Source organism: Manacus candei, unplaced genomic scaffold (assembly GCF_025592945.1).
Source record: "Manacus candei isolate 608988 ecotype Guabito, Panama unplaced genomic scaffold, ASM2559294v1 h1tg000017l, whole genome shotgun sequence".
NCBI classification, from domain to species: Eukaryota; Metazoa; Chordata; class Aves; order Passeriformes; family Pipridae; genus Manacus; species Manacus candei.
The window spans coordinates 32,513,231-32,538,680 of record NW_026138065.1 but is presented as its reverse complement, the minus strand read 5'-3'; the positions used below and the strand labels follow the sequence as shown (position 1 = coordinate 32,538,680).

At 44.6% G+C, this 25,450-nt stretch overlaps 1 protein-coding gene and 1 long non-coding RNA gene across 3 annotated transcripts; one reads left to right on the top strand and one right to left on the bottom strand.

The window, feature by feature from the left end:
* Positions 1–240: 240 nt before the first annotated feature.
* On the bottom strand, positions 241–4,327 carry LOC127469416 (uncharacterized). The gene is made up of 3 exons (XR_007903974.1): positions 2,784–4,327; positions 1,573–1,711; positions 241–947 (listed from the first exon to the last, which is right to left on the bottom strand). It is a non-coding gene; the product is annotated as an uncharacterized LOC127469416 (long non-coding RNA).
* A 125-nt stretch (positions 4,328–4,452) lies between these two features.
* UGP2 (UDP-glucose pyrophosphorylase 2) lies at positions 4,453–25,116 on the top strand. Of its 2 annotated transcripts, none has more exons than XM_051783650.1 (10): positions 4,453–4,474; positions 10,524–10,651; positions 11,195–11,302; positions 18,241–18,426; positions 19,830–19,963; positions 20,614–20,911; positions 21,978–22,175; positions 22,351–22,593; positions 23,033–23,137; positions 24,029–25,116. In XM_051783650.1, the coding sequence occupies exons 2-10, from the start codon at positions 10,538–10,540 to the stop codon at positions 24,134–24,136; spliced, it is 1,494 nt and encodes a 497-aa protein (XP_051639610.1). In that variant the 5' UTR covers positions 4,453–4,474; positions 10,524–10,537; the 3' UTR covers positions 24,137–25,116. The 2 variants fall into 2 exon arrangements, with proteins under 2 accessions (XP_051639610.1, XP_051639609.1); XM_051783649.1 differs by lacking the exon at positions 4,453–4,474 and adding an exon at positions 4,882–5,050.
* The last annotated feature ends 334 nt before the right edge of the window (positions 25,117–25,450 follow it).

The window sequence follows — 25,450 nt, the reverse complement described above, 5'->3', positions numbered from 1 at the left end:
CCATTCCATTCCCTTGTGGCGCCTGAACAGCTCCAGCTATTCCCACCACCACTGAACGCCCTCAAGCCAGGAGACCCTGCCCTTGCCGCCTCCGCTGTGTTCCCTGTTGGCTATGCTACAAAAACACTGTTCAAGAATCCTGCAGATCCAAGGGGGAGCATCCGAGACCTCCGGACCGTCCCCACTGAGGTTGCTAACAGGAGATTTTTTAGGCGCAACCAGGCTTGTTTCTGACTCAGTGGCTTTCGGCTGTTGCCCCAAAGGTGCGCTGTGTGTCCGTGCTTTAAACATGGAAAAGTAAGAGAGAGAGAAAGGCATAGAATTAAAAAAAAATATTTTATTTTAATCTTTATTTTAAAACACAGGGTTCTCCCTGCCCCGTGTCCTGCTTGCACAGCCATTGTTCCACTACGCATGGTTCATATGTTGGAATAAAATGTGTTTTAAAATAAAATAAAATAAAATAAATAGTGGATTTTTACACCTTTTTAAACACTCGGAAAATATTTCAGACGAATGTAGTCACAGGTTTCTGCACCCCATGTTGGCGTCCTGTGGTATCACAGACTGGTGCCTCGGGGATATTTTTTAATTATGCAATTTGAAAGCTTTGATCTGTTTGGTGCTATTAAATCTGTTAATGCTCTACGTCCTCCCAGGCTGATGCCCGAGCACGGGTTGTTTGAACTTGGCTGTTCCCCAGCCCGCAGAGACAGTTCAAAGGGAAAGCAGGAGTGGGACCGATGGCACTCGCTGATGAGCCCTTGCTCGTTTAGGAAGTAGTGCAAATGGGTGTTGGTCACAGGAAACAAAGCTCCGGAGGAGCAACCGGGAATGTGTCAGGTGGCTGGTACAAACAGGAGCTGGCGGAGCTCAGGTGCAGCGTGCCCTGTGTGCCCCACCCCAGAGGGCTGAGAGGTTGATTTTTACCCTTTCCCAGTCACTCACTGGGAAAAATAAAAAAGAAAAATTACAATCTATAACTATACATATATTATATAGGCTTTATAGACTGTGTAAATACGTGTATTTATAATATAAATTTATAAATATTTAATATATAAATACATAAGATATACAGAACACGCAATTATATATTAATTATATATTAATATATATTTGATAGACATATATGTTTTTATACACACATACACACATCTATATATATGCAGATCCTTGGGGATCCATGCTTGCTTTGCTGGATGCCCAGATACACCTCCTGGGATTATGTGTATATAACATAAATTCTTGGATTTCTAAACGTATATTTATATTGTAGAAAAAGCTGTAAATACATATTTATATAATGTAGAAAAATATATCATGTGTGGATAATATATGTCAGATATAGAAATCATATATACATATTACTATGATATTATATATTATGTGTATTATGTGTAGATATCATATGTATATTATACATATATTTGTAGCATATATCATTATTAAATATATATAATTAACTGAGAAATGACCATAAAGCACCTGTGTTACTATTTACACTATTTGGGCAACAACAAAAAAGTTTTTTTCTATTATTTCCTAGTCAGTAAATTAAAATGTTCACACCTTGGCTTTCCAAGTGCCTCCTGGCCATATTTCCTTGGCATTTGCACTGTGTCTTTTCCCCCACAAATGCCCAAATTCCCATTATCTGCTGGCCCTGCTCAGCTCGAACGAGTCAGTTAATTGGCAATAAATGAAGCGACTGAAAAACAGACAGAGGAGAGAGGGAAAGTAAATATCCTCAGTGGGAAACTTAATGAGGAATGCTGAAGAAGAAATAAATGAGAGTGTGATGCAAGGATGATGCTGGGTATCCATAAGGGCTTTTCCACCTCCCCTTGCCACCACCCACTTGCAAACCAGAAATGAGCCCACCCAAAAGACGACTTTCCCAGCCAAAAACTGCCAGTGCTGAGCCAAAAGTGGGATGGGGAGAAGGGATGGAGTAAGGGGAGGACAGGACCAGTTCTTTTGGCAGCGTCTTGCATTGGCGTAAACTTCTCTGTTGACAAAACCAAAGGAAATCGTGATAATTTTATTTATTTATTTTCGAGGCATATTTATGGGGCAGTTCATTTTTGAGCCATAAAACCAGGCGGTGGTTTGGGTTTGGTGCCTTGATTCCAATAACAAGCTGTTACTTTGTGATGCAGCCCAGCCTGATGTTCCCGCAAGACGCTGAACCGCCTGGGTGAAATGGTGACATCAGGCATGGGGGGGAGCAAAAGCTGAATTTTCATTCGGGCCCTTTTGACTTGTTTTTGGCATTTCTATGTCTAACTTAACCCAAAATGTTGGTGCAGATGGATGGGCTGCCAGCATGTTGCTCCTTGAGCATTCCTGGTTGGTGTTTTGGGAGCAGCATCATCAGGAGGCTGCAAACCTCTCCTTCATTTTAATACAGCTCTAGGGCAATTAAGTGGGTTTTTTTTGGTTTTGTGCTGCACAGCCTCTCCTCCATCCATCCTCTAGCTGATGCCTGCCAAAGGAGTCAGGAGAAGTTGCTTGGGTGTGGACTGACCTTATCAGCCCAACAGCTTTATTTCCTACAAGGACACTGCCAGAGCTCTGAGGACTCAAGAGTTTTACCAAAATTCGCTGGTTTTGGTTACCTTCATCCTAAGCAACACAGTTGGTGTTCAGTCTTGATTATTCCCTTACTTCCACAAAACTCAGTGAAGGAGGGAGGGTTTTCTCCTGGTTTCACCACAGTAAGACAAGTCACTGGAATTAGTTTTATTGCTGGCAGATAAAAAGTTATCTGTGTTTCTTACCCTATAAATCATGCCTGTAATTATCCTGTAATTACCCAGGACAGCTATACAAATTTGCTCTGGTCCTGTCTGGAGAACATCTACGTAGTGTTCTTCGCTGGCAGGTGTTGGATGTGGGGTCATAGGAGAGCTGAGCTGTAGGAATGGAGCGACAGGTTTAAATCAAAGCATTTTAATTACCAGTGCAAGGACAGGAGCAGGGCTGCTCTTGCACTGAAGATAACAGCAAGCTCCCATCAATGTCTGGAGAAAAGGCTCAGGACTTTGCTGAAGTCCTGGAGTGAACCCAGGACTTTCTCCTGCTGGTGAATCTGGGACAGAAAGAGGAGCATCTTCCCTGATGTTAAGAAGACAGCATGCAGTAAGCCACTGCACTCATCTGGTGGTACAAAATGCAAAGGGATGCTCCCAGGTCAAGTGGACTGGGATGAAAAATTTGCAGAGCACTTTAGGTCTTTGCACTTTCGGTTTTCTTAAAAAGCCAAGGAACAGGCAGAGGCAGAGGGGAGTTGTCTCACCCCAAAACGGACAGGCTCATCCTGGGAGCTGCCTGGTTTTTCCCAGAGACCATACAGGGAGCTTTAGCCAGGAAGGATGAAGGCAGGGCTGCCTGTGCCTCCCACACATCCGCCTCTTCAAACTGGATTTCAGCAGCACCCTGCCAATTCCCATACCCCTCTCCTCATGGTAAAGGGGCACTGGTCTGTGAAGGTAAAAAACCAGGGCGGTGCCATTTACCTGCAGGGTGCTGGGTGTTATTTATGGCAGGCAGGGGGCACGGGGGTTTCTGCCATAACTGGGTGTCACCACCGAGCAGAGGGAAGCTCAAGCACCTCTGGGAAATGTCTGCAGGCGAAATGGGGAAAACATTTGTTGAAGAGGGAAATCACAGCCTAGTTCAGGAGCGACACTTGGCCTTTGGCACCTCTGTGCTTGCCAAGGGCGCTGCACCGGTGTGGCACCTCCCCAGCATCGAACGTGGCTCAGGTACCTCCCCAGCACTGAAATGTGGTCCAGGCACCCGGAGCGTGGAAAGCCACGGGTGGAGATGCTTTAAGTTACGGTACACTTAATAAGTCAGAAATATTACAGAACCACACGGAGTCACAGAATCAATCAGGTTGGGAAAGACCTCTGAGATCATCGATTCCCACCCATAACCAGTCACCACTACGTCCGTCAGACCCCGTCACCGAGTGCCACGTCCAGACTTTCCTTAAACATCTCCAGGGACAGTGACTCCACCACCTCCCTGGGCAGCCCACTGCAACGTCTAATCACCCTTTCTGTGAAGAAATTCTTCCCGATGTCCAACCTAAACCTCCCCTGAGGCTGTGTCCTCTCGTCCTGTCGCTGGCTGCCTGGGAGAAGAGGTTGATCCCCACCTGGCTGCACCCTCCCGTCAGGGAGCCGTGCAGAGCGACAAGGTCACCCCTCAGCCCCCTTTTCTCCAGGCTAAACGTGCCCAGCCGCCTCTCACAACACTTGCGCCCCAGACCCCTTCATCGAGCCTCCTTTAATCGCGGCTGTCGCGACAGAACCACGACCGCCGCCGCGGCCCCTCACGGAGGGCGCGGCCCCGCCCACTTCCGGCGCGAGGGGCCCGCCGGGACGGGCGCGGGCCCCGCCCCCGCCGCGGGGGGAGGGGGAGGGCGGGGCCCCGCCCCCCGCCCGCGGTGCCGCAGGACGAGGTGGGTTCGGCGGGGCCGCCGCCGCCACCGCCCAGGCACAGCCCTGGGGGGGCCCCGGCCCGGCCCGGCCCCGGGGCAGCACCCGCCGGGACCGCCCCCCCCGGCCCGGCCACCGCACGGGGCGGGCGGAGCGTGGGGCGACCGCGCCGGCCTGGCCCGGCCCGGCCTGTCCCGTCCCATCGCTGTTCCCCCCCGGGAGTGGGGAGGAGCCGCGCCGGGAGCCCCCCGGGGGAGGCGGGCGGGCGGGCGGCCCGGCGGGGAGGGGAGGGGAGGAGAAGGGAGGGGAGGGTCGGGGGTGGTGAAACCCGGGGCGCGGCGGGTCCGCCTCTTCCATTGATGAAATTTAAATTGCTCGGCGTTCGCCGCCCGCCCGCCGGCCCGGGAGGGAGCGCTGGGCGGAGGGGCAGCGCGGCGGGCGGGCGGGTGGGAGCTCCCAGGGAGGCCGGGGTCGCCGTCGTTCCCGCCGCAGCCTCCGCAGGGGCGGCAGCCGCGGGGCGGAACCCCCCGGTACGGGGCACTCTGTGTTTGGCCGAGTGTTTATTGATTAAAGAGCGAAAATGTCGGCGCTCGTGAAAGGTAAGCTGACGCGATTTGTTTTTCTCGGCTCCCTAGGGCTGTGTGTTTTGGCCCCGCTCTCTCTCTCTCGGGGGCAGCGGTGGGTGCAGCAGCAGCCGAGGTGCGATGTGCGGGGTATTCCCCGCAGCCCTGTCCGTGATCCCGGCGGGGCCCCCGCCGGCCCAGCTCGGCTCTGCCGCTCCGCGATCCCGGGGGGAACCGGGCGGGAGCGGCGGGACTGTGCGAGGGGTCCCCGCCAGCGCAGCCCTCCGCTCAGCGCTCCGCTAAAGTTGCGGGAGGAAGAATGCCGAGGTCCGACGTCTTCGCTTCTTTTTTTTTTTTTTTCTTTTTAATTTTTTTGAAGGCTTTAGTGCATTTTTGCGTTTTCTGATCCCGGCGGGGCTCCGGCGCTCTCCTTTACTCTCCGCATGTGTGTACGTGGTCTGAGTTTCGGATTCCCTGTGAAACAGGGAACCAAGCCCGCAAGAGGTCATTTCGGGAAGAAAAATTACTTTGGTGCATTGCTGTTGCAGTTTTTTTTTTCCCCCTCCTTTCCGGTGTCCTAATGGTGTTTTTTGTAATGAAATCCGTGCCTGTGGGGTTCCTTAATATAAACCTGTGCAGGCCTATCAACAAATACAGTGCTGCCCGCAGAAGGAACACGAGGAGGTCTTTTGCTGTACGAACTTGGATATTGCAGTCAGCTGAGGGCCTTTGCAAGCTTTGGGAAATCACTGTCCCCTCACACAGTGGGTGTCCAGGACTGTACAACGCTGGCTGTGTAAATACATCACCTGTCTGCAAATGTCCTGTGATACCTGGGCAAAAGGCAGAGAGCTGAAGGAGGAAAGTGTTTCGACTGGTTGCTCAACGAAAGTTACCGAGATGAGCCCTTGCGAAATACATTACGAAAATACATTCCTAATTGTTCTTTTTAGATGGAATTGGCTTATCTCAGGCTACTGCTGGAGGTAGCCATCTTGCAGACAACTGATGTTATTTATGAAACTGAAAGCTGTAGAAACCTGTGTAAAGATCATAGTTTGCTTTTTAAATATTACCAAAGATTTGACAGTCCTAAAAGCTTTTAAAAAAAAAAAAAGTATCCAGTGTTTAGATACTCTTCTGTCAGGCCAATAGTACTAAAACATGTTACCAATGTCAAGTGATATTTTTAGCATGGGGATCAGCTGCTAGACTGAGAAATCCAGCTGTGTCTGACTGTAACACCTAAACTCTTGGTGTGTGCAGCTGGCAAGAAGGGCTTCCTATGTTGCAAATTCCTGAGTTAGCTCAGGCTAATGTGCTCATCTGTCAAGGAGTATCAGAGCATATAGCTTTCACTTCATGTATGCTTCAGTCCAACATGTGTTGGCGAAGTTTGCCTTTAGTACTAGGAAAATAAAAATGTTTGTAAAGACCGAGTGGGTACGTTCCATTCTGAAAGTCAAAGTAGTATTCATCAGCATTGCACTTTATAGTGTGGGTATTTAAAGAGAGCTTTATCCTTGCCAGAGATAAGGGTTGCCTTGAACTTTAAGCAGAGCTGTTGAAAGTTGAGGCATTTACTCCGTGCCCTCAGCACAGAGTTCAAGGATAGAGCATTTAAAGTTTAGCTACGTGTTGTAACTCACTGGCCACCCTTTCTTGATCTTTATGCTGTAGTCTGGCTCCAAAGAGACCCAGATACTTTTCTGCTGTAGGTCTTTCTGGATTGTTACTTGGATTGTGAAAGTAATCACAGTTCATAATCCTCAGCCCAAGAGATTCCCCATTTTTCTCATGAGAGAGAGAACTTCTGGCTTGACTTGTCCCATGACTCCCTCCTGTGCTGGGTCCTTGTATACTGAATACCAAAGCAGGAACTTCTCTTCTGAGTGGATTAATGAATAAAATTAATCAATCTTAATGTCTTCTCTGCTTTTAACATAGAATAAGATGAGGGGTGGCAGAAAGGAAACACGTGCAAGTTCCTAAGGGGTCACTGTTTTTCTGTCCTTGTGCAGTTTTCCTGAGGACATCTACCCCTTATTTTGTTTCTGATAGTGTACAAAGCCCTCCTTTTTATTGGCTTGATCTGCCATGTTTTGTTTTTTTCATATGTCAGTTATAAAATTATGCATCATAAACCTGCTGGTAACTCTGCCATGTGCTGAGGCTTGTGCTGTGAGGGCAGGGGCCAGGTTAGCAGTCAGAGCAGAGCACAAAGGCGTGCTAGAAATAACAGTGGGGGCAGGAGGGCTGGAGTGAAATTCTCCACGCGTCAAACACCATCAGGAACTTGATTAAAGAGCTGTCCTGTCTCTGCTACTTGGGAGGAAGCACTTTCTACCAAAGACATTAAAATAAGATATCCTGGGTGGTCATTTTTGCAAAGCCTAGTGTTTTCTGAAGTCTCAACTATTTGGTCATGCTCTTCTGGTCTGTGCTCATTTCCTGTGTGGGCAGGTCCCCCAAGAGTCTTCCACTACCCTGTCCTACCCGTTTCTTACTTCTGATGAGTATTCAAGAATATTGGTTTTGTAAAAGTGGGCTTAGGCTGAAATCTGAGGCGTTGGTTGCGAAATAGAAATGCCTCTTCCAAACTATTTCAACACAATTTGGGATTTTACGGCCGCATATATCCTGGGAAATCTCTTCCTGTGATTATCCAGCGCCCCTGCCTCTCATCTGATTTTTAGAGGCACAATAGCTACTTTTCATTATGGCCTTAGGAAATTTTAGTTGCCTGTAGGAAAGAACCGCTTTAAGATATACAGTTACACTGGCCTTTCCACTAGTTGCTGCTAAGGTGAAAAGGGAAATCAATCTTCACCCAGGCTGTTAAATTTATCTGTAGCTCATGTTAAAGGACTGCAGTTGTCTTTCTGCTGGCAGTAGGCTGGGATGCATAAATACCAGCTTCTTCCCAAAATCTCTGAGGGGCAGGGGAACAACTAGTATTGAGATTGTTTGGAGCATGTGTACCAATGCTGATGGTGTGATCTTGTTTTGGGGAGCCTTTAGAGAGTACTTTAGGGAGCCTTTAGAGATCCCTGTCCAGCCCACATCCTGGTGGATGTCTCTTAAGAGAAGTGCTCAAAGCCTCTGCCTCGCAATGGCCTGTTATAAGCAGAAGAGCTTTGTGTTGCTGTTTCTTTTGGCTGCTTAGTTACAGTATTCAAAGTCTTATGTATGCAGAATAGATACTTTTCCTGCACCAGGCAAGCATGTGTTTTTATGGACTCCAGCCATGTCCTTCCTCTCTCTGTCCCCAAAATAATAATTGGACTGACTAACTCTCCCCAAGAAACCTTGCCCTGACACATCAAATCTGGATGAGACTGAGGGGTTGCAGTAGTTGTTATGTGGTCAGTGTAAACTAAATATCCTCTGTTGCCATGAAGGGTGCAGCCCCCAGTGCTGGCAGCTTTGGCAGGCTGGGTTTAGGTAAGAGCTGTCCCATCTACTGCCGCTCTGAGTGCCTGATGCTTGGTATTGGAAAAAGCAACAGGTTTGCTTTGCTTCTCTGTGAGGGTGTTGGTGATCGAATGTGTTTAGCATTTGCTCATTCAGTTTGTGAGAATTCATAGTATTACAGGAAAAAAAAAAGATACCAAAATGAGGACGTTATCATGCACTTACTTTTATGATGCCTTTTCATTTTGATTCATTTGGTGTGCTACTTAGTCTCTAAATGGCTTTATCTGGTAGATACAAGTCTTTTGGCCAATATGAGCGAGCAGACTTTTCCTACTTACATGGCAGCCTGGGGAAGTTGCTGGCTGGCTCTGCCTCCTTCAGCCCCAGCGTGTTTAACAGCACGACTGAAAATCTCTGAACACTTGGGATGTGCAGAGTTCCTCCTGAGGTGTGTTGGCGTCACATTGGGAGGTTCAGATGTTTTACAGGCTGATGAACTGTGAGAAATGGCCACTGTGTTGCTGTACCAGAAGTGGTGTATTGTAATATGTTGCAGGGAGGATTACAAACATGTGAAAGCATCTCCTAGCAGTTGTTTTGCTTTGCATCAACCCAAAATGTGAGAATGAAAAGGCAGTGCTTGCAGCAGTTTGGTATGAAAGTATTAAGCTGGTACAGACCTCCTTGTTTTTCTGTAGGAAAAAGTGCTTCCTGATGAAGAGCTGTCCGTGTTTTTATGTATTTGACCTGGAAAGATGTGCCTAAAAGGCTTTCAACTCTTACCTGCTTTTACTACTAAATGACGCATTTGATTAAAAAAAGAACCTATTGTTCACTGCACTGTTCATCTTGAGCTGGCGTTTTCCCGTGTTGCACCACACACAGTATGTGCACTGCAGCACTTGTCTGTCTTTTTTTTTTTTTTTTTTCTCCCTCCCCTACCTGCAAAACAGTGCAGTCAGGAAAATGGCTTCTGTGGGCTTCAAAGCAAGGATTACATACTGTCACTGAGGCTGAGGCTGTGGAATACTTTGCTTAAAAAAATAAAATACAATCAAAATTATATTAAAATGAGCCGTCTCTGCCATTCTTAGGCATTCTCAATAGGAGAGCCTTTTAATGTGTGTTCTCAGTAGGTAGACTTTAAATGCAGGTTCCTCTTCTAACAATATTTTCTGTCAGTATCACTCTGTTCACTTGCAAAGTTCCCTTCTGTCCCTTTTTGCACTAGTGTTCAGGGTGTTTCTAAAATCCAGCTATATTTGGCAATACATCACTCTCTGTGTTACAGGGAAGTCATTACTCAGGGGATTTGGCAGAAATTAAATTAACTGAGGTCTTTAGAGAACATACTCAGAATGTCTTTTGAGAACACACTCGCTTCAAATGCTTTCAGTTGGAAAACAGAGTCATGTTCTCTCCCGATTCTTCCTGCGGGGTGGACTTTATAGAACATTTGTGTATTTACTCTTTTCCACATTCATGAAGCTTATCACTTTCAAAAGTAAAACAAATGCTGAAGTGATAGACAGCCCAATTTTCTAGGTTGCTTAGTAACTGAAATGCATGCTGTAGTGTGAAAATACTCGCACGATAAAGTGAGGGAATATTTACTGGAACAAGCAGAAGATCGTGTGAAAACGCGCTGTATAAATAACGAAAGCGTATGTTTTATTTGCTTAGGTGAACAGAATCACAACGTTCTACAGAGCTTTTCACTAAGAAAATTCTCCTTTTTCACACTTACACTTGCTAAAGTGTGTTGATGCAGCAGGATGTGAATTCTTTAGCAAAAAAAATACGCTGCTGTGGATTTTTGGACACTTCTTGAGATGGATCATCGGTCTTTTCGGGTTCTTTTGAGTTTTGAAAGAAGGGTTGTTATTCTTTGGCCCCAATTTAAGGTCTGTTCCACAAGTAACTAACTAAGAACAAAAACTTTAGATTCCTGTAGTACAAGTGATAAAACGAAACTAGATTATATGAGTTTATCACGTTTTTTTAAACAAAATTGAAGGCTATTTGTAATCTAAATAAACTAGGTTTGTTTCGTTTTGGTTTTTTTTAACCCCTATTTTCATTTTTATTCCAGATTTCAGCAAAGCAATGTCTCAAGCTGGCTCTTCACAGTTTCAGGAAGTCATTCGACAAGAGCTGGAGTATTCAATGAAAGTAGAACTCGATAAGATACTTGCGACCGCAAACTCAAATGAGATAGAGGTAAGGAGCAGGACGTGGGTGCCACTCAGCAGGACAAACTGAGTGCAGGACATTGAGGCAGATCTTGGACAAAGGGATGAATCACAGATTACCATGTCCTTATTTTTAGGATGTGCTCTGATCCTGTGTGGAAGAGTAGCCTGGATACAATGTCAGTAGGAGACTTTCAGTTCCCTATAAACTGGGTGATGGAGTTATTAAGTGTTTAATCATCTTTAGTTATTAAAGGTTCTATGTAATCTTCAATGGATTACAGAAAGGGAGGGTAAAGCTGTTATCTTAAAGATTGGGTCAAATTGTTAAGGTTATGATTTTGACAAAATACTTGTTGTGTAGGTATCCAAGTTGGTTTTGTACCTCGAGTTTTAGTGAAAATGAGCTTTTGGTACCTTTTAGAATTTTACGTAAGTTTTAGCTTGTCTACTTCAGTGCTAATGAAATTACTCTTGTGAATAGATTGTACATAAATGTGTAGAAATGCTTCTGTGATTGAATAGGTATGCATTAAATATCAGCATTTAGTAATGTATTTCTTTTTTGTAGCACACTAAAAAGGACCTGGAAGGATTTAAGAAGTTATTTCATAGATTCCTACAAGAAAAGGGACCATCTGTGGACTGGGGGAAGATTCAGAGACCTCCAGAAGATTCTGTAAGTTGCAATGAAGTGGCAGTCTGTAAGGAACATAAAACTGATAATTGCTACTTAAGGCAAATGGTGTATCCACCCATCGAGGGGATCTATCTGCCATGGTTCCCTAAAATCAAGTAGGACAATGCTTTGGGTTTGAACTGAGAAATAAATATTTGTTGACATATGTTGTATGTGTTCCTGAACATCAGGTCCTGCTTACCATATGTGTCAAGTTCTTTGGTGTTGTTTTGTTAGCTGTTCTTCGAGCAGGGGAACAAAATGGGACAGATGCCACCTTACCATTTGGTACCTTTTCTGGAGTAAACTGGAACTTGTGTCAGAGGGGAAGTAGGTTCGACCCTTGTTGCTCCCATTTCCCTCCTGCCCCTAAAAGAAGGCTGCACGTCTCAGATGAGACTGTTTCCAGAGATCCATTATGCTAAGTAATTTGAAAGGGGACATATGGTGAGTGGGCTGGGTAATAGAGCTCATTTAGCAACTTCTCTAACCTACAGCAGCTCAGTAAAAGAAAGGGATCTGAAACAAGGAGTTGACTGGGGGGGGGTTTGGAATGTAATTTCCTAGTGCCATCTACGTTGTTGTAACTTATAACCTGTAACTTGAGCTGCTGCTGAAAAAGCACTATATATTTTCTCTGCACTGTTTAGTACTGAAATAAATACTTCCTATTAAACCTAACCTCATTTTATTGATTCATCTGTGGCCCCAGGCTGTCCCTTTGACTCTAATGGTGTAGTTGTGCTACAGATTCTTGCTTTTCCCAGCGTAGTGATCTTGGCATATTGCGGGACTTCTGTGTCCTCACAGGTTTGTGGTTTCTCTGAGGCTCTCTGTGTGATTCAATCGAGGCTCTGTTTCCAACTGAAAGGCAGGCTGTCTGGTTACTTCCAGAACAGATGCAGTGCTGCTCTATAAAGCGTTGAAGAATGATGCTGTTTTAGAGCAAGTCTAGGGTTTTTCCAAGGTTGAGTGTTTCCTTTTAGCTTCAAAAACATGTGATGTCTTTCTTTTCTGTACTGTAACACTGAATGAAGTGTTGCTTTGGGGAGAAAAGTTCCACCCTCAATGAAGAGGCCAAGGTGAGAAATTGGAGTTCTAGATAAGGCGACTTGGAAGGAAGGCTGAAGAAAAGGGGATTTCTTTCAGTGTAGGGGGGCTGAGACTGTGGGAGGCAATAGGGCTCTTAAATATGTAAAAAGGTAGTTAGGACAATGAAAGGAATAAACTGTTCCCTGTGTCAAGATAAAGCCTGGGATTAAATTACAGAAATCTGATGCAAGTGAATGGGCTGCTTTGTGGAGAGGAAGAGCTGTTGTCTATTTTCCAAGTTTTGCACACCTTCCATGGAAAAACTTACAAGTTCTGTAAAGGACTGAAAATGACTGAGTAGGACACTGGGAGCAAATGTCAAACAGGAGGGCTTTGGGAAGGCACTAAAATAGACTGAGGGGATATTCCCAGACATGGCAAGGTGTTAAAAAAGAACTAAGGCAAAGGTCTAACTTAAGATGACAGAGGGCTGAATGGAGAGGGACAGGATTAGAAAGAGTATCTGCCTTCTCCCTTGTGGTCTGTACTGCTTATTCTCAAATGTGTCCCTGTGCTATGTAGCAACTTTTGACAAGATAAGAATTCTGTAAGATCGGGTCACTGCTGGTCAGATGAGATGCATGCATGATCTTAAATGGAATTTTGCTTCCTAGCATGAACTCTAAATTAAGTAATGATATTTGATAAATGCTACAGAAGAGAGCTAGGGCAAAATATCTGCAAACAAACTTCCTTCCATGCATTTTTCACGTCATAGTAAATATTTGTTTCTTTAGGGTGATACTTACACTTCCTGATCTGGCAGGAGGTGGGTTTAAGTGCTTGCAAAAACCGAAAGCAAAATTAAATTACTTGAATATTTTTTTCCTTTTCTCTTTTTTACTGACCATAAGAGTTTCATCTCCCTACCCTCCTTGAACCCTGCTCGTATCTACCCCCTCCTTTTTCATACATCAGTCATGTCAGGTACACAACGTGGAAAGTGAAATGTGTCTTATGTGAAACCCTTTTCAAGTGACCTTCTCCCAGAGGATTCCTTGCTGAGGGGTATGACTTGTGGAATTATTGGATAAAAGTTGATTTCTTAAAGACCAGAATATCAGAATTATTAGTCTAGCTAGTACAGGTAAGAACAGTCTGAGCTTTTTAGAAGAGATAAAGAGGGATGATTTTTGAAGGGCTGTAGTAATGAGTTCTTTGGGACAAGTATCCATCTGTGAACATCGACGTGTTTTGTCTGAGTGCTTCTGTTCAGTTCCAGGTGCATTTTCTTTTCTGAGCTATAAACCCTCACATGTATTCTCCTCCTGGTCTTGTTAGAAGAGCACAGAGGTTGTTATACACAAGAATTGTTTGCTGGTGATCTTGCAGGTGATTTATAATCGCCTGTAGGGATGACCTTGTTTTATGAGGTGGTGGGTGTTTGGGTGCTTGGAGAATCTCACACTACAAGGACCACGCCCCAGAAAGCACCAGCTTACTCTCCCCAGTGGAAGTCTACTTGCCTGTGATTGTTTTGGAGAATTGCTTTGCTGATGAGAATTATGGGAAGTATAATCTTCAGCTGATGCTTAGCAGAGTAAAAAGCATCTGTTTAGATATATATGTGTGTTTATATACATACAGACATGCATGTGTATCTGTAAACAGAGGCACCCAAAAATGTGCCAAAGTGTTAAGTTGCTGTTTTTTTGTTTGTTTAGCAGCTTAAAAAAGTTCATGAATACTTATAGGCTTTGTCTTTTAGGTGGGAAGGGTGTTTCAGGCTTTTGCCCAATGCCAAGGGACTGGTATGCAGGAGCAGAATTTCTGATCAGACTTCTGTAGGTTGTCTAGTGTGCTACCTGTGATATTTGTTCTTTGAATGTAGCTTTCTGCTTTTTCCTGAAGCATGTACTGACAAGTAAAGGCTCCTGTCAGTTAATTTAAACAGAAATTTTTCCTTTGTAATATTCCTCCGTTTTTCTCTGCAATGGGAGATTTCTCCCTGGCCTCCATGTTTTCAGTGTAACAACTAATACTGATGATGGTAACAGATGATTGAACCCATTTCACACTATATTGGTAAACCTTTGACTTGTTTTTTCCTTCCAGATGCTTTGCTTTCATATGTCCAAAGGCTTACAGTGATAGCTCGCATAGTTAGGACCCATTACTGTTACAGTCTCCAGAGAAGAAAGTACACTGAGAGTGCCAGTTAACAGGGAGAGGAGGTAAAGAATGTGGACATGGCAAGTGTAACTTAATCCCCTCGATGTAGATTGCAGCCATCTGTTTGTTTGAATTGGAAGCAATAGCAAAGTCCTGCTGAGAGGCCTCAGAGAGAACTGCAGTGACCAAGTTAACCACAGAACAGCAATGCAAAACCTCATCTGGGATGTAAAGAGAGCATCCAAAGCAATGTGAGTGTGAAAGGAACTTGTCTGTTAGAGCCATTTTTTTCCTTCCCCATTGGTTGGATTCTTGTCTGCAGCTCAGGTTGTCATCTCAGGGAACTGTATCGTGAAGGGAAAGAATGAATGTTATGCCCTTACTCAAAAGCAAAACACCTTTCTGATCTTCAACTCTGGAAACGGGTTTTAAGGGTTCATAGAATCTTAGAATGGTTTGGAAGGGACCTCAAAGATCATCTTGTTCCAACCCCCTGCCATGGGCAGGCACAAGTTCCACTAGACCAGGTTGCTCCAAGCCCCATCCAACGTGGCCTTGAACACTTCCAGGGATGGGGCAGCCACAGCTTCTCTGGGTGACCTGTTCCTCTGCTTCACCACCTTCAGAGTAAAGAATTTCTTTCTGAGATCTAATTTAAATCTCTCCTCTTGTAGTTTGAAACCATTCCCCCTTGTCCTATCCCTATCAGCCTGTGTAAAAAGTCACTCTTCCTCTGTAAGCCCACTCTAGGTACTGGAAGGCTGCAGTGAGGTCTCCCGAAGGCCTCTCCTCTCCAGGCTGAACAACCCCAGCTGACTCATCCTGTCTTCACAGGAGAGGGCTCCTGTCTCTCTGATCATCTTTGTGGCTTTCCTCTGCACCTGCTCTAACAGATCCATGTATTTCCTGTGCTGAGGACTCCAGACCTGGGTGCAGCACTGCAGGTGGGGTCTCACAAGGGCAGAGACCTCTTCACTTGGTGGTATTTCTAGAACTGTCCCTTGGTGCTGAGTAAATGTTTCCTGGTAGTGTAAGTACATATTAACTAATACGGGTGTATTCCTTTCCCGTCTACCCACAGTGACAGCCCTGATGCTCATTTTGTCTGTCTCTGACAAACTCTTGCAAAGCCTCCTTGCAGTAGGAGTATGATTCTGAAATCTGTTTGTCAGACTCCCAGTGCTGCCTCATGCAAACTGTTCTGAGAAATCACTTTTGTGACATTGGCTGCAAAACAAAGGAAGCTGCATATGTCATCTTAGAACACTCCCAAACCACGGCTGTGAGACATGTCTCAAGTGAGTAACACTGCAGCCAGGCAGCTGTAAGCCATGTCATTCCTGCCCCTGTTTTTTCCTGAGGAATTTCCCCATCAACACTTACTTGTCAAGCCCACTGTTCCAAACCTTTAGAGCAAGGATTGATTTTTATTACTGTGGAGCACTTCTTACACTTGTGTATACACTTGTAGATCATGAGGTAGTTCTGCATATTAGTGCCTACACATGACTGGAACTGCTACATGATAGCACTGGCACCCAGCAGTCCTGATGCTGCAGCATTCCTGGTGGAACTTGAGTTCTTGACATTTGTTATTTTCTGAATTAAAGACCCTTCAAGATCCAGGGCTTCATTGCCAAGTTGTCGTTTCCAATGCCTGTGCCAGAAGAAACTGAAACATTTAGTGAGGCTGAGTCATAAATTTTGTGTTGTAACTGATGCAACATCCAGTGAACTGAGTCCTCGATGGAGGGCCTGGATGGAACTGTTAACTTCTTCAGGATTTTTACTTTGAGCTTTCTGCATAAGCTTGTCTCAGGCACGATGGTGAAGGCATGAAAGGGTAGTTGGCACTTCAGCAAAAGCAAATGATTTTTGAGGCAGTCTAGCCCTGAGCTGAGTGTCAGGCTTTCTGCTTTTTGTGAGTGATGCAAGAAGAACATAGTGAGACGTGAAAGTTGAGATAATTTTTCTGGATGTTCAGATGGTGTCTGAACATCGTGGATGTGACTCACGTCCCACCCAGCTAAAGCTCCAGCTGAAATGCTTCTAATCCATTTACAGTCTAATACAGAGCGCTATTGACCTTGGAGTGGATGGGAAGCAGTAAATCTGAGTGTAAATCTCTGTAGGTCCTGCTGGTAGTGAATCGTTCATTAAGCTTCCTGAGGTACCTCCAAGACGTTAAAATCAGTGTTTATCATATCTTTGTTAATGAGAAGAACGGTTGTTTGTCGAGGTGTCTGCCCAGCCTGAACACAATCTCTGTTGTCGACAAAGCCCAGTGAGATTCTGCTTTTTGCGCACTTCTGTTCCTGAAAAGTTCTTGGAACCTTGGAAGGAAGTTCCTGTGTTTGTCCTCTGGGGAATGGCAGTGTTTGTGTTACTGCTTTCTGTCCGAGCCACAAGAACTCCGTGTGGAGTCACCTTATCTTTATATATATCCTATAAGCTTTTCAGGTCCCATAAGGAAGAATTTCCCTAATGTGAGGGAACAGCTCTAATCTGCTGCCTGTGGTGCACTGGAATGCTGGAATTGCACAAACTCTCCTCCCTACACCCACACATCCCAGTAAGAAATATGACTCTTGTTCCAGTGCAGTGCGAATTTCCATTTGAACCCCAGCCCAACTTGCCCAAAGCAAACACAGTTCTGAAAACTACTCTGTATGTATTTGTTCTTGGAAATCAGCTGTGGATCTCACACACCCCTTATCAGCGTTTAAAATCATTTTCTTGCAGCTGGAACACACACAGCACTGAAACACCAAGGCTTTTCTGCAAAAGAAAATCTTTAGAAGGGCAGGCTAAAGGATAATTATATTGATTCTGCTCTAACAGTTTTGGCATGATTCTTACCGTGGCATTGTTACTGTTGTCTCTCTGCCTGAGGTGCTTTGGATTAGGGAACAAGCAGTGCCTAATGCGAGACACACTGTCATTACAAGCCTGATTTTGCTCTCCGCCACTAGCCCCAAGTGTAGCCCAGACTCTGTTTTTAAACCTGTCAGTGAGGTAGAAGACTCTCTAAATTTTACTGTGAGCTGGATGAACACATCCTGAAAACCGCAGGATAAGAAGTAGGAACTTTCTTCCGCTTTGTATCATGCTGTTGGGAGAGATGAATTATTAGATTGGACTAGTAGTTGGCATAAAAGTTAGTTTAGACTGAGTTAAAGAACCAACCTTTTGCCGAGAATGTTGCCTTTGACAACCTTAGAGCAAAGTATAAAAAAAATAAATCTATGAGTTTAAGCTGCTCAGGGAAGGAAAGTTATATGCCCTGCAATGCATATGAGTTCCTAAATTGGGCCTGACTGAAGGGGGAGAGGGGGTCATCTTACTGGGACAGTGAGTTAGATGGCACCCAGGGAAACCTTCTGCAGGACAAGAAGAAGGTTGTGACTTCTTCCTTACCCATCTTTACCACTGAGTCAGTTCTCTGAACCTGGAAGAGCAGACAGAGGCATCTTCTTATCTGAGTGAAGCTGATGGTGACTGTTGTCACAAAGTCTATAGAACCTCTCAAGGAAAGAGGTTATTGTAGTAACAAATCAGGTTATTTGTACCATAACAAATTAGATTATTATAGACTCCCTTTGCAGATGTTCATATAAATGTGCATATAAATAAGTGTGGGTTTTTTCACCAGATTTTAAGTTCTGAAAGTTTTTAGGAGAAAACAATTTCCTTCCAAATACCTGACTGCTGGTTTTGGGGTTTTGTTTTCCCAGATCCAGCCCTATGAGAAGATCAAGGCCAGAGGCCTGCCTGATAACATTGCTTCTGACTTGAACAAGCTGGTGGTTGTGAAACTCAATGGTGGCCTGGGCACCAGCATGGGCTGTAAAGGCCCAAAAAGTCTTATTGGGGTGCGAAACGAGAACACCTTCCTGGATCTGACGGTTCAGCAGATTGAGGTAATGTTTGATGAGCTTTTCCTGCTGCGTTGGAGGAAGCAAGACACACTGAGCTGCTCCTGCATGACCTTTTAAGAGGGATCACAGTGGAGGCTTGCCAAAAGGAAGAGGAGAGGGAAACGAGGTCTGGTCACAGTGCTGGGGTGAAGTAGAGAATTCCTTTGGGAAGAGTAGACTCCAAAGGAACGGAGCAGTCAGCACCGTCCCCTCCACACAAGTGTGATCCAGCCTGTTCACACCAACCTGGACAGTGGGAATTGTGTCCAGAAACACAAGCAGTCACATTGTAGAGCTGGCCTGGGTAACTAATTCCTGGGCTTGTTTCTGACTCTTCCAGCTGCAAGTTTATCTTTTTTAAAAAAGGAGGTTTTAAAGTGCATTAGAAGAAAGCTTTTCACAGCAGCTCCAAGTTCCTTGTTGAAGTTAAACTCTCATGCTGGAAGTAATTGCTGGCATTTTCCTCTGAAGAAAGAAAACAGCTGCTGGTGTAGGGAGAGGACATTTCAGCTTATGCTTTTAATGCTGAATATTCCTCTTCCAGCAGATAATGAAGATAGTCATTAGAGTAGGAAATTGGGTGTGCCTGTTCCATAGTTTCTGGAGTGCCAACAATTTTTGCCTCAGTGTGGTGTTTGTTTGGAGTTACTCTCCCATGTGTGATAGATGGTTCTGTAGCAGACTCAAATTTACATCCAACTGATGTGGCTCTTTATCCAAGGGGTCATTGTGGAAGTCTCCAACTCCACCAAAGGATAATGATCCCAAACACTCTCCAGCAGATGAGGGCAAGCTCATACACAAAGCTTAAGACTCACTGAAATGTATTGGGTTTTTTTTCCCTGCACACTGTTTTTGGTGAAACACTGTCATAATGTCCAGTTTTTTGCTGTGCACATGGAAATGCTCCTGTGTATTTCAGCTCCATTCTATAGATTCCCAAATAATTAACATGGTGACATTTCATTCATTATGTACTCTACTGTTGTCCATCTCATGGCCTCCCAGGAAGGCTCAGAAGTGCAGAGACAGTTTGGAAATGTCATCTTGACAGACTGTAACAATTTGATGGAAAACCTGCCTTTTGTACTCAGCAGTAGCTAAAACTTAAAATGATCATTTTGTGGTGTTGTGCTTTTCAAATTACAAATTTAGATGCAGATTTAAAAACAAAGATTAATTAAGGTACATTAATTAATACAGGCCCTGTCTTTACTACTAACAAGGATTTATTTTCCTTTACCCAATTTATTATCCTTTCTGTCAGCATAAGTGCGTCTCTCTTTTCTCTCATGCATTTATTATTTCTAGTCTGCCTTATCTAATTTCTTTCTCCCAAAATCTTAGGTGTCAGGAGTTAAAGCTTAATAATATATTCTGAATTTAACATTTATTTCCCATCTCAGCATTTAAACAAATCCTACAACACCGATGTTCCTCTGGTTCTCATGAATTCCTTCAACACCGACGATGACACAAAGAAAATCCTGCAGAAATACAGTCACAGCCGTGTGAAGATATATACTTTTAATCAAAGCAGGTATCAAAAAACTTCACCATCTGGGGTAAAAGGGCAAATTAGCTTGTTTCTCCAAATTCCACATGGGGTGGATTTTAGTTTGAGGTGCTGGGGTAGCAACAGTGTCTTCTGTACCCATGTTCAGTCTATTTTAGGTCTCTTTTTGAGACTGAAACATGAGGGTGTTGGGCAGAGTCAAGGGCAATGTATTAAAATCAGGGAGAGGGGTGTGTGTGGGACCCAGTTTCTAAGAAATATAGGAATAATGGTGTATGAGATTCTGGCCACTTGATTCCTGAATTTGCTTTTAGTGTCCCTAGGCTCTGGAGGGAGACAGACCGTGGTTCCTTATCCAGAACAAACTCTAATCAAAGTGGCTGCTGGGTCAGAGGTGTGCTTGGCATGTTCTGAACCTGCCTGTCAAAGGCAGGTTGGTTTACAGCATGGTCTGAGAACTGGCTTTAAATCCTTGAGTAGTGAGATTGCATTCTGTAGCTTCTCACCTCAGAATTTGGATGGGTCTTCCCATTGAGAGTACTTAGAGTAACCTGGAGGGCACACCTTCAAAAGCTGTGTGGAAAAGCCCAGGGACTTGCACCTTTCCTGCTGTATTTTTTCTTTTTGCCAGTCTGACATTGGTGAGAACTTAACAAAATCCATTGTCTTCACAGGTATCCTAGAATTAACAAGGAAACTCTGCTGCCAATAGCCAAGGATGTCTCTTACTCAGGAGAGAACACGGAGTGCTGGTACCCTCCAGGCCATGGAGACATCTACGCCAGTTTCTATAACTCTGGTCTGCTGGATAACCTCATTGCAGAGGGGAAGGAATATATATTTGTGTCCAATATAGATAATTTGGGTGCCACTGTGGACCTTTACATTCTTAACCACCTTATGAACCCACCCAATGGAAAACGCTGTGAATTTGTCATGGAAGTCACAAACAAAACCCGGGCAGATGTGAAGGTAAAGGGAGATGGGTGTGAGTCTGTCTGTGCCTGGTGTGTTGGTGGTGATCCCCAGCCTCTCACCTCCTCTGAATGCATGGATCCAGACATACATCCATCCAATCTCCTTACAGCTATTTTAGGCACCATTTAACACATCAGCTTTGTTCTAATTTGACTTGCACAAAACCAGCAAGTTTATGACGTTCTAATTCATGGGACAAATTTGATCCACGTTCTGGGCAGCGGCAGACAAGGGCAGCCTGGGCTTGACTGCAAACACGAGTGGTTTCTGCAGGGGACAGGTCACAACCTCTGTGCCTTCTCCAAACTGTCACTGACACAGGGGGAGAAGCTTGAGGGTGGTAAAAACAGAGCACTGAGGGCTGGGATGCAGCAGCTACATCCTCTGACTGAAAGCTGCCTAAGCTACTTACTGAGTTGTCCAGGTGTGCATTGCACAACTCCGTGTGGTGCAGCTGCACATCTGCTCCTGCCCTAAACCCTTGACTTTGTACAAAGTCCAGGTGTGCCACGTGTCAGAGGTTTATGACGTATCAAATACTTGTAGCCTGCAGTAATTTGTCCTGTAAGTGTGCTTTGCCTCTGTTCTTTTAAATGTGAGTGTGGGTGATATGTGATTTTTTTTCCTGTGTTGATTACCTCTTAAGAAAGCTCCGACTTAGTCCTACAAAAGCACAGAAATGCCCTGTAAGAATACAGTTCAGGTTACTGAAGTACTCAGATTTAATTTAGCTTTTGTTCTGTCATCTGGCAAAGCACGGTTGAAGGTGGTTCTTGACAACAGTGGCAATTGCAAAAGATTCCCAACAACTTTCATTAAAGGAATTAACTGTCTTGGAGTGCTGAAATATGATCGTTGGACAGTTCTGACTGTACTTTAAACACACTCTATAATTAGTAACCTGCTAGCTGGTTACTAAAAACAAGAAATGTGTTCAGCTGAACCTTGCTCTGAGGCTCAAGTTTAAATGCCAACAAACCAGTGCCTCTGTTTGGGCTGAGGGGAGGATTTCTCTGGCTTCTATGAACAGGACTTAAAACTTCTCCTTTGCCCCTCACAGGGTGGCACGCTCACGCAATACGAAAATAAGCTGAGGCTTGTGGAGATAGCTCAGGTCCCAAAAGCACACGTGGATGAATTCAAGTCTGTGTCAAAATTCAAAATATTCAATACCAACAATTTGTGGATTGCTCTGTCTGCAATTAAAAGGCTGCAGGAGAAGAACGCCATTGACATGGAGATCATTGTTAACCCAAAGGTAACCAGCCGGGGAGGGTTTAGAGGAAAGACTCAAAGGAACTGTTTGTTTCCCGTTAACCAACAGGCACTGCTGCCTCCAGGAAGTGGGTGAAGGCAGAGCTCTGGCTGATGTTTGGCTCTAGTTCTGAGACCCAGAACCTGCTCGTTGTGCTCATGTGAATTTTCTCTTCCAGACTCTGGATGGAGGCTTGAATGTTATCCAGCTGGAGACTGCAGTTGGTGCTGCTATCAAGAGTTTTGAAAACTCTCTGGGGATAAACGTACCTCGTAGTCGTTTCCTGCCTGTTAAGACCACATCAGATCTCTTGCTTGTGATGTCAAACTTGTACAGCCTTAATGCTGGGTCTCTAACCATGAGCGAGAAGCGTGAATTCCCAACAGTGCCTCTTGTCAAACTGGGAAGTTCTTTCACAAAGGTAAACTCCTATAATTATACTTGGTGTTTATCTCTTTGGATAAAAATACAGTTCATAGCAATAAATAAGTTAGAAGTGAGGTTTACTTTGTCTCCCTCTGCTCATCTGGGCATTGCCTTTTGCTCTTTGTAAAGAACCGTGAGAATACAAAGTACTTCACAAAGTAGCCTCCTACTGCTGTTGGGTGCTCCTGTACCCCCTCAGCTGAGGAACTGGAAGGTGAGCTGGGCTGTGTGTGTTCTCCAGAGCTTGCCCAGCACTGGTGGAAAGCTGTCTCTATTCTTCCTCACACTTATCTCTGGAAGAAATTACAAAGTAGCAACTCCTGTATTGATTCAGATGTAGATTACAGGAAGGTTCCTGAAAGGAGTATTGAAGAGGCTTGTCTTTAATCCACAGATGGATTTAAAGCTGTCTCTATTATTTTCTCCTTCTAAAGGTTCAAGATTACCTACGGAGGTTTGAAAGTATTCCAGATATGCTGGAGCTGGATCATCTCACGGTTTCAGGCGATGTTACATTTGGGAAGAATGTTTCATTAAAGGTGAGTGTGTAATTAGGATGCCCCTGCACTAAACATGACTGATCTCTGCTTCCTGGGAATTAGGGAAGTGGCCCAAGGATCGTAGAGGCCAAGGCTCGACAGTGACCCCTGTGAAGGAGTGCAGGGTGTTAATTGCCAGAGCTGCTGCTCTGTACAGGCCCAGGGAGAGATGAGGTTTATCTGTGACCCTTGAAAGCGCCACAGACCTCAGGTCTGTTCAGACACTGCTGCCATCTCTGTCCTGTGGCTCGACAAGGCATGTCCCACCTCACCTCCCAGGCTGGCCTTCCCACACCTTTTCTGGCCCCTTCTCATCAGTTTGGGGTTCTTGATTTATTAGTAAATATTGGTGCTGAGCAGGTTAAGTTTCTCTCTCAGATTCTTCCTTAGCATCTAGGACAGTTCAGCAGCTGCCAGATGGGTGCAAGGTGGGGCTGTCTCCCCCAGCACTGGCAGTGGCTCAGCTCTGGGGCTCGAGCCTGTCCCTCTATGCCCGGATTTGCTGTACAGCTGCAGCGGGGGGCTGGGCTGTCACACACCGACTGACCGGGGTAACATTTTTTCGCCTCAAAGCAAGGAGACATGACAAGAGCCCTTACAGCAAGTATGTATCTTCAAAGAAGTTACAGTTCTACTTGTAGGCTGATAGTATCTAGTCTGCTGGTAATTACAGTGTTTCCAATAATGCTTGTTTAAAACCTTTGTTCTGGGGGAAAAAAAAACAAACCACGAAAAAGCCTATGCAGAAACAATACAACAAAGGGCATCCAGGCTCTGGCTGTGTCACCTGTGACACCTAAATGGTCCTCCAGACAACCTACTCCCTCCTTCCAAATTAACAGGTAACGAGTTTCTAAACACTTTGTTTTCTTTTCTTTTCTCTAAACCCAGGGAACAGTTATCATCATTGCAAATCATGGGGACAGGATTGACATCCCAGCTGGAGCTCTACTAGAGAACAAAATCGTGTCTGGCAACCTGCGGATCCTGGACCACTGAGTCCATGAGAGGGCACGGTCAGGTCTGAGGCTGCTGTGCTAAACCAGCCTCATCATGGAAGAACCTTTTAAGCATTAGAAATCTTAAGTACACAGAGGGCCTATGCTTTGTCATCTTCACAGTACCCTGCAGTATTAATTTAAAATTAATTTCTCTTGCTTATCTCTAAGCAGCCACATAGTGCCATGGATGTGCGTAAGTAATGCTTCAGTCCTTAAAGAGATTCTGTAACTCAGTTAATATAACCTTGAAGTGCAATACTGTTTGTCTTGCGGGAAGATGGACAGATCTTCTTTGATAAGAAGTTAAGAGGCTTGCCTCGAACACTCAGTAGTTTTGAATTGCTTGTAACTGCAGAAATAAAGCTGTGAAGCAATACATGTGGGACAACATGGTTGGCAACTCCTGTGACGTTTTAGGAAGGCACAGTTGAAAACCAAAAGTTTCACTACTGCTAAACAGGCTCTTAAAACCCTGTATTTCATGTGCTCACAACCTGTAGCCCTCTGCAACCCCCCCCCAAACTGCAAGTGGGATGTCCTATCCCAGTTGTACGTCGAGGTACTGGGGTAAGGCTGTCAATACCTCCATTTCCGTATCGTGAGAGTGGGAATCATCCGTGTTCCAAACTTGCCCAAAGAATCCAATACTTGAGAAAAATGCCTCAGTATCCATGTGTGGTGTTTGCTTTTTCACATCCCATTCAAGACTGGATCTCCTGTTAATATCTTAATCCTTGATCTGCCCTCTTTTTTCAATAAATGGATCACGTTGACTACACCTATGTTCATATTGTCACAGCCATGTATGTTAATTTATCTTCTCGAGTCATTTCTAAATTTGTACAGGAATCAAAATCCCTGTCCTGATCACTATTGATTTCTTAATGTTTCTCTTGTATTTACATGCAGACAACTTTATTTTATAAGCTTAGTATAACACTGGTATGTATCATTAAAGAAGTTGGTCTTTAAAAACAACTGTGATTTTAGAGCTTTATTTTGACTGACAATTAATGACATCTGTTATGCTGACAGGTGAGCATGCCTGGCTGAGGGAACCACAGGCACACACACACACTGCAGCAGATCATTCCATCATCCATGATCATCACAGGGTTAGGCACTCAGACTGGGGTCAGGTAAAGAGGGGTGAGGTGAGATACACAGGCACTTGTACTTAGTAACTGGCAGCCTCCAGTCTGTAAAAGGTAGTATTAAAAACTCTCAAATTAAGTTTATTTCAGTTGCGCCTTCCTTAATGGTGCAACCTTTTATAAGCAGCCTAAAAACTTCAAAATTCTCTTCTTCCTGC